Raw genomic sequence first — 9,132 nt, forward strand, 5'->3', positions numbered from 1 at the left:
GTATAAATAAACTCGTGGGTTTTTTTTTAATCTATAAAAAGACATTTTCTTATAAATCCTACATTATGACAAATGTAGAAAAAAGGATTGTATTATAAATCCTACACTGCTACTTTGTAACTATTTCTACATCAAAGCAAGCTAAGGCACAAAGTTGCTATTGACAGAGACAGAATTCAACTGCCATGCTTGTTGAGACACAGGAGGATGGCATTAGATCTGAAAAAATAACTTTTGCCCCTAATAATGTGAAAAATTGGGCAGCTAATTGATGGACTTGGTGTTTGGGACTTAAGTCCATAATATTCTCAGTAGACCTATACCATGATATTACTATTATATGCTCAGCATGTAGAAAATTCAACTAATTAATAATTTTACGTGTAGAAATCACACATAAAAGGCTTTGCAGAGGCTAATACTGCAGTCAACACAAACTCTTCCTCTCCCAAACACTCAACACCCAAATCAAACCATGTTGGCTAAAATTAGTAGAATTTAAAACTTACAGCAGAAGTCTGAGTATAGTTTATTTGGTTCTCAAATGTTACTTCCCATTTGTCTACTATCCTTCCTTAACCTTAACTTCAATTGCATTCATTTCTACCCACCTTTAGCCATCAGCAACTTGATCATAAATTGCAGGTTAACTACAAATTCATGTTATCTACCTGGAGCTGTGTCCTTACTGCTGCTCTGCACTTATTCACATCTACTTCATACCATACACCATACCTTTCCCATTTCCTCTTTTCAAGCCCACGAGTCTCTCTGTAAGGTTATACTTCAATTTTGTTTTTAAAATTCTATGACAAAACAAAAATGATCACTTCTCCCAAGTTAGCCTTTTCCTTGCCGTCCCTAACATGATCATTCTAAAAATCAAAGCATGATGTCATGCATGGTGTCAGGTGGGGTCTCGGGTTCCGCTTCCCGCACAAGAACGCAAGGACATGGTGAGGCCAAAAAGGAACACCCACAGAGCCATAGATAGGGGAGTCATACCACTATATTCTTGCTGGCGGTGGGAGACACAGGAAGCAGGCACCACACGATCTGCAACCTGCCGTCTGCTTTTCTGCCAACCAACCAACCTCACTTGCTAACGGCAATCTGCTCTTGGTAGCTCAGCCACCATCTTCTTGCTAGCCCCCATTTTCTACTAGCGTACCCACGGCAGTTATATTAGTCGCCAATGGCTCACTGGTTACAGCTGATTGCCAACTAGCCACAACTGATGGCCATCCAATCACAGTTGATAGCCATTTACTATCTGAGCCAGCAACTTTCCAGGCCGAGAGCCTGGTAACTGCACTCTTGGCTCTGTCCTCACAACGGACTTTGGAATCAAGGAAGATCTGAATCTGGATCATTTGCCACTTAATGGCTATGTGATTTTGGGAGTTGTTTAACCCAAGTCTTTTTTTCTGCCTATTGGAAAGTAATCCCAATGACGTAGCATATGTGAAGTCCCTAGCACAGGGAGTGGCACTTAAATTTGATGCACATACACCCTCTCCTCTCCTAACTGGTTCCCAAGGTCTAGATACCAATTCCTACTGATAAAACTTAGTAGGCTTTTTAAAAACTCATTGCCACCAGCCTAGACTAGACCCTCATTACTTTAGCAAAGCTCCTATAGAGGGGCCAGCCCGGTGCCTCAGGCGATTAGAGCTCCATGCTCCTAAATCTGAACGTTGCTGGTTCAATTCCCACATGGGCCAGTGGGCTCTCAACCACAAGGTTGCTGGTTCGACTCCCACAAGGGACGGTGGGCTGCGCCTCCTGCGACTAACAACAGCAACTGGACCTGGAGCTGAGCTGCGCCCTCCACAACTAAGACTGAAAGGACAACTTGAAGCTGAATGGCACCCTCCACAACTAAGACTGAAAGGACAACAACTTGACTTGGAAAAAAGTCCTGGAAGTATGCACTGTTTCCCAATAAAGTCCTGTTCCCCTTCCCCAATAAAAATCTTTAAAAAAAACAGAAGAAAAAAAAAGCTCCTATAGAAACCACTGATCACTATTGGCTCGTCCATCCTGCACACGGGTCTTGTATTAATCTTTCTAAAACACAGCTCTAAATCTTCAATGGCTGGCTGTGGTCACATGAATAAAATCCACCTTGTTACATCTGCCAGTTTACATAACCTGGCCCCAGCCTACATTTGCAGCCTTATCTCACACTATTTCCCTTCCATACCCATGCAGCTTTTTTTCCTCACATACCTTTCCTGATGCTATTCACTAGCCAATAAATATACCCTCTTCTGGCCTGTCTTCATTCTACCAATTCCTTAAGGTTTATCCTAATTTGTAGATGAATAACACTTCTTCATGTGATTCCATTGCTGGAAATTCTACCTCCTCCAAACATCTTAGTACTTACTGCCATTCTTCTGGAACTCACCATTCTACTTGGCTTTAGTTATTTCCATATATACCTAGTTTTTGTGGCTAGATGACTTTCTCTTTAGTTCAAACACACATTTCATACTCAAACCTGTATTTTGAGTTAATCCCAAAGGCATTAAAACTCACATTTCTGTATTGAGGAAAAGTAACAATACCAAAAAAAAAGTATACTGGAAAACTGAAGCTTTGGGGAAGTATATTCTGAAGAAATATAGTCAAATGGGCACTCTACCTCTCTCAAGTGCTCTTGCCCATTGGATTTTATAAACAGGCCAAACTCTATCAAAATGAATTCACTTGGTATTTGATGGAAAATAATCTTATTGGCCTGTTCAGAAACTAAGTTAGTGAAAAGCATTTACCATTAATATTTGTAAGGCTCATGAACTTCATAAGGGAGGTGGTACTTCCTGTAAAAAGGGTGCACAATAAACATTTCTGCTGTCAGATGTATTCCAGTGATGGACTTCAATGTCAGAAACTTGTTACTGGAAATAAAAATGCAGTAGAGGGATATACTCCAGGATGTTGATTTTTTGACGCAATGTATCTTTTTCCCTTCTAGGTAAGTCTGTGGTTGTACTGGTTGTACTTCTCAGTTATACTGATTTTCTAAAGACTATTTTTTCTTTGCTCAGTAACATGGCGGTCAGGCAGCCACAGAACAGATACTTCCTTTCCATTTTCAGATTTCCTCAGATGGAGCATCTCTTGCAAAAAACCTTGTTCCAGAATCAATGTTTCATGCCCCTTCAACCAACCACCAAACCAGCACTAAGAAGAGTTTTGCTTTGTAAAAAACAAAACAAAACCAAAGTTGATTTTATTCAAATGAACTTGTAACAGAGGACTAGTTAATCTAAGCATTTCCCCAGAATTTAAAAAATTTGCTATGATTTATACTATGTACTTTGTGTTAATAGTACAGTACTTAATAGTAAAATATATTTGCTATTTTAACCATTTTAAAGTGTACAAACTCAGTGGCCTTTAGTACATTCACAGTGTTGTGCAACCATCACCACTATCTAATTCCAGAACATTTTTATTACCTGCAAAGGAATCCCATACCCAGTTAAGCAGTCACTCCTCATTTCCCCCTCTCCTCAGCCCCGCGTTATCACTGATTTGTCTATTCATATAAATCGCATTATACAACATGCAGCCTTTTGTCTTGCTTTCACTTAACGTGTTTTCAAGGTTTACTCTATTCCTTTTTATGGCTGAATAATATCCCACTATATGGATATACTCTTTTGTTTATCCATTGAGCTGTTGATGGACATTTGGTTGTTTCTACCTTCTGGCTACAGTGAATAGTGTTGCTATCAACATTCAAATACAAGTTTTTGTTTCAACACTTGTTTTTAATTATTTTGGATATATACCAAGGTGTGGAATTGTTGGATTATATACCATGTTTCCCCGAAAACAAGACCTAGCCGGACAATCAGCTCTACTGCGTCTTTTGGAGCAAAACTTAATATAAGATCCGGACCTATGAGACCAGATCTTATAGTAAGTTTTGCTCCAAAAGATGCATTAGAGCTGATTGTCCTGCTAGGTGTTATAGTCAGGGTAACATAGTAATACTGTACTTTCTATTTACATTGCCAAGTTCAAATACTGAGTAGTACTGTTCAAGAAAATACTGAAGGCTCCAGGAATTTGTTATATAGACTAGATGATTAACCAACCAAAAAGCAATAGTAACTTTTTAGCTCATTAGTTTTTCCATGGCCTTGTTTCACTTTACAGACAGTGGGAAGTACGCATGTAAGTTAGTGATTCTCTAACAGTGTGTAAAAAATTAGCTGGGAAATCTTTTTTAAAAAGCAGACAGCTGAGTGTCATGGCCCAAGATTCAAATTTAGTGGGTCAACAGCCCAGGGATTTGTATTTTAAACAGATATCCTAGGTGATTTTGATGGAGGTGGTCTTTCCTCTGCACTCTGAGAAACCCTGGTAATTGATGGCTCTTTCTCAATTTAAATCATATTAGGCATTAAAGAAGTAAAATGCAGGTTTCCTAATTATCATCCTAATCTTCGCAGAAACCCTAAAACTGAGATGAGAAATGGTAGAGTGGTACTATATTTGCTAGGGGGAAAACTCAGTCTTTCTATAGCAATACCACTTTCTTCCTTTTCATAGGAAAGATTTGACCAAGAAGCAACATATACTGTTAGTAATAAAATACTGTTGAACCAACTATCATTCCCAAGACTCTTACTATAAACATCTGTATCAATGATAAGCAATGCTTTAGCAACTGTTGGCTTTAAAAATGTAGCCAATTCAGTTTACAAATTGGTACTTGGTTTTTAATTAGCCTTGTGTAGGCAAGAAACTAGCTGCTAGATTGAGTTTCTTCTTAGAAGGCAGATAGATTCATTATAGACACACAACTGCTTAATGTTAAGACTTACTGAAAAGCAAAAATTGCCTCCCACCCACATTTTACAAGGTTTCAAATCCTAAAAAGCTGACATGATTTTTAGATCCAGCTGTGAAAGACCAGCAAAGTTAGTCTTGGAAGGTGATCCTGCTTCCAATATTGGATTCATGTTGGCCTTTAAAAACACAAAATCATCTTAAGCAATTAACTATCTTGGTTTAATTAATTATATCTCATAGAAGCTCAAAGCACTCAAATATTTCTCATTTAATGAACAAAAGCCCTATAATTTACAATGTGCAGAACACTATATAAAAGAATTCCCATAAAAATTACATTAGGATCTTTTTCATCAGTGAGGCAACTGCTGTAGTCCCCTTTGACTTGAACAGCATCTGCCTGAACGCACGTCCTTCTTTATGAGGATCTAAATTTAGGGAAGTACAAATCACAGCAAAAATTACAGTTTTCATCTTTAATGAAATGACTTTGGAAATAACGTATATTTCCATGACACCAATACTATAGTTTTCGGAGTCACAGTAAGATACACAATTAATCCGTAATTAAGATGAATGCCAACATTTCAAGCAGTAATTTCTGTTACATGGCAAACAAAATCAAGAAAGCAACCATCAAACAAAAGAGCCCCATAGCTTCAGACAAGGCAAATCCCAGGATAGCATATGAGAACAGCTGCTGCTTCAGCGAAGGGTTTCTAAAAGAGACACAACACAACTGTTACGTTGAGATATTATTTGAATTTCAATTGTTTGGTAAATGTTAAAGAATCAGATTACTAATGTGATCTTTGTAAACTGGAAAGTACTGGAAAAGCATTTGTCTATATCTTTTGCTTTGGCTTTTGACATTCCTTTCTCCTCAATCCTAATCACATGGGGGAAAGGGAGAAAGCTGTCTTTGTATGTCAATATAAATGGTTAGTCTTCACCCATTTTGGAGGGTTCTGACATTTTCTTATCCCTGTGAAAGTATGCTCTATAACTTTTAAGATCTGATAGTTTAGAAATAAGGTCTTAAATAACAAAATGGAAATTGATACTTTTAAAGAATTGCTCTAGTATATTCTTAGTATAGCTTAACAATTGAGAATGCAGACTGTAAATCCAAATGGCAGTACAATTTATTTTCTGACACTTACTAGCTATGACCTTGAGAGACCTGTGTCTCTAGTCCTTCACAGGTAAACTGGAGTGTATCTCCAATAGGTGTTAAGGGGAGTTAAGTGAGATAATGCATGTAAAGCCCTCAAAATATAATGCAAGACATAAAGGAGGTACTCAATACAAAGTAGCTATTATTATTTCACTAGTTTTCTAAATTTCCAACTATTTTAAGCATGCTCTTAAACTAGCTTATCTCACAATGGAAATTACCTGGCGTAGCCAATGATAAGGCTACCAAAGACTGTTCCAATACCAGCACCAGAACCAGCCACTCCTACTGTTGCAGCACCTGCACCAATAAATTTGGCAGCAGTATCAATGTCTCTGCTGATTGCACTGGTCTGAAACTCCCTTTGGATTAGCTGAGACACACCATTCTGGGCCCCATTAAATACCGTAGAGCCCTAAAGAAAAGGAAATAAAGGCAAAGGTCAAATCAGTCATCACAGATAGCTATTTTAATTACTATATTGCCAAAATAACTAGTTCTCTATTTTGTAGCCAAGTTTGAATGTGTGTGGTGTGGCACAACAGAAAAATATCAAGGGCTTAGAATAATTCCAATCTTGTAGAAATAACAGTATCTACATCCTATAAGTTTGTTGAAAATTAAGAAACAGTGTATGTGCATATGCTTTTTCATAGAGTAGGCTTTTCAATGACTGTAGCTACTATAATCTTAAATATAGGCAACCCAAAACTAAATACTTAAATATACATACTGACTATATTTCTTAGCCAACTCGGTGGATATATGTTGGATACAGAAATTTATTTTACTGGTTCATCTTCTGCACATTTTTTGGGGTAAAAGGACAAAAAGGATTTCACTCAAACCATGAATTAATGAGGGTCTGTGTTGTTGTTTTTTTTTTTTTTGTCTTCACTTTAATCAAAACCATAAGATTTACTTGGGAGTGTCACTTAAATTCTATTATTACTATTACCTCTCCAGTCCTAGCCTCTGGTCGGGATAACACTGATGCAGAAATTGGTCTGTATGTAACTCTGGATCCAGCTCGGATCTATTAAGGAAAAAAGATTCCACGTAATAAGTAAGAATACAGATAAGACTTCAAAGACCCTTCTTGCAGCATGAGTTCTAAAAAGCAAGCAGCAAAAATGAATCAGAAAGTTCATTATTCTTCTGTATTGGCACATATCTTGGCTCTTAGGTCATTTTCAATACATGAAGCAATTTCAATAGTTTTAAAGTTGCCAATGAAATTTCAAAGCTTGCCTCATAAGCTACTCGCAATACACTATGCAAAATTTCTCACAATTACTTAAAAATAGGTATTGCTTTTAAAATTTCAATTATTGTGGTGCTACAACTCAGATCAGAAAAACGACAATAAACACCCCATAGGCTTTGGTAAGTTTAAGAGGACCAACAAGTGTCATGACAAAAGACTGTCATTTAAAATAGCTCATCAGTTAATATGGGCTCTGACCATTTATTTCCAAGGTATTCCCGTACGTCCATTATTCATGAAATTAAAAAGCAGTTTAAGCAATTCTACATCCGAGTACGAATAATCGGTGAGGCACTCTGACCACAGGGCCATCTTCCAGACCAGCTGTCTGCCTGCCCTTGAGTGTCCACTAAAGTAAGGTCACAGAAAATCCCTTCAGAACCAAGATCTGATTCTCTAGGACACGTCTCCCAGATCTTCACTTCACCTAAAGCCTCCAAAAAGGTTATGGAAATAACGTTTCAGACGCAGGAAGAAAGGCGTTAGACTCCTCCGCCACCTTCCGCCACCCACACAGGGTGAGGCAAAGTCCCTCTCTCTGCAGCAGCGGGTTTGACCTACAGATACGTAGGCAAAGGAGAGCGCCGCTGCGCTGCAGCAGGCCTCGGTGGCCGCCTGCATCATCCCGGTGCCCCCACCTCCGTGCAGGCACCAACCCCGCAGTCACCGAGGCGGCGGGGGCGGGGGGCGCGCCGGGCCCGCGCGCAAGGAGGGCCTGACCTACACCGCGCGGGCCTGACAGCTAGGCCTCGGGTGGGGGCAGGGGCAGAGCGCGCTGCCCAGGGTTAGGAGGAAAGGGAGAAGGGGACACAAAGGTTAAGGGGTCAGGGGACAACTGTCGCAAGCGGGCGATGGGCGCCGCCCGGAGGCGCCCCATTCAACAACGTGGACGCTCCCGGCCCAGCCTGGGCTACGCACCAGAGCGGGGGTGCAGGCAAGCTTGGCGCAGGAGAACATCTTACACTCCTCGGGGCGGCGCGGCTGGAGGACTCGGGTGACAGGCGACGTGGGCTCCTCTCCCGCTTCCTCTCTGAGGAGGCAAAGAGGCTTAAGGTCAAGTGCCCTCCGAGGGCCTGTCCTCACCCCCACCCACCCTCAGGTCCCGCGGGCTTCTGTGCACGCCGTCCGCTTGGGCCCCGCGCCCAGCGACACGCCAGCAGAATGAATGGGTCCCCAAGGGCGCCGCTCGGCCCGGCCAGGCCCTGCTCCCGCGTCCTGGGCTTACCGTCCCGGGAGGTGGCGGCGGCGGCGGCGGCGGCAGAGGTCGAAGGAGTGGCGCTGGGCGCGCAGGCGCGGTGCGGCTCTTATGCGAGGCCGGGGCACCCGGATGGAAAAGGCGGGGAATCGGGGGCGGCGGGGAAGACGCTCAAGGTCACTTTGTAATAACTTTATTGGTAACCGGTTGGGAAGGAGTCCGGCAGCCATCCGGCGCTGGGCTGGCGGACGGTGGGCGGTCAAGGAGAGACAGAAAGAAGAAATTGGAAACCAGCCCCGACAAAGAGGTTTTGCTCCGAGCTGGCGGGAGGAAACTGCTACTTTTTCTTTTCACTCGATACCTTGTGAAATTTGCCCTTTATCAGTTGCTTTTCAGTAGAGGCTTCCTCTTCCTGGTCATTCTCTGAAATAGGAGTGTGTGTGTGTGTGTGTGTGTGTGTGAGTGTGCACGTGTGTGTGTGTGTGTGTACGTGTGTGTGTGTGTACGTGTGTGTGTACGTGTGTACGTGTGTGTGAGTACGTGTGTGTGTGTGTGTGAGTGTGCACGTGTGTGTGTGTGTGTGTGTAGAAGGGGTTCATTCACTACTTGGCAGAAGATACTGGGGTCCCCAGCAGAGTGAATACATTTCTCTACAGGAATCTGGAAAGGATGCCAGAT

General features: G+C 41.5%; 1 protein-coding gene across 1 annotated transcript; it reads right to left on the bottom strand.

The window, feature by feature from the left end:
• Nucleotides 1–5,068: 5,068 nt before the first annotated feature.
• On the bottom strand, nt 5,069–8,618 carry ATP5MC3 (ATP synthase membrane subunit c locus 3). Its single transcript, XM_081051389.1, has 5 exons — nt 8,485–8,618; nt 8,178–8,289; nt 6,951–7,028; nt 6,214–6,407; nt 5,069–5,534 (listed from the first exon to the last, which is right to left on the bottom strand). The coding sequence occupies exons 2-5, from the start codon at nt 8,214–8,216 to the stop codon at nt 5,420–5,422; spliced, it is 426 nt and encodes a 141-aa protein (XP_080907515.1). The 5' UTR covers nt 8,217–8,289; nt 8,485–8,618; the 3' UTR covers nt 5,069–5,419.
• Between the last annotated feature and the right edge of the window lie 514 nt (nt 8,619–9,132).

This window comes from Rhinolophus hipposideros, assembly GCF_964194185.1.
Source record: "Rhinolophus hipposideros genome assembly, chromosome: 6".
In the NCBI taxonomy this organism is placed as follows: domain Eukaryota; kingdom Metazoa; phylum Chordata; class Mammalia; order Chiroptera; family Rhinolophidae; genus Rhinolophus; species Rhinolophus hipposideros.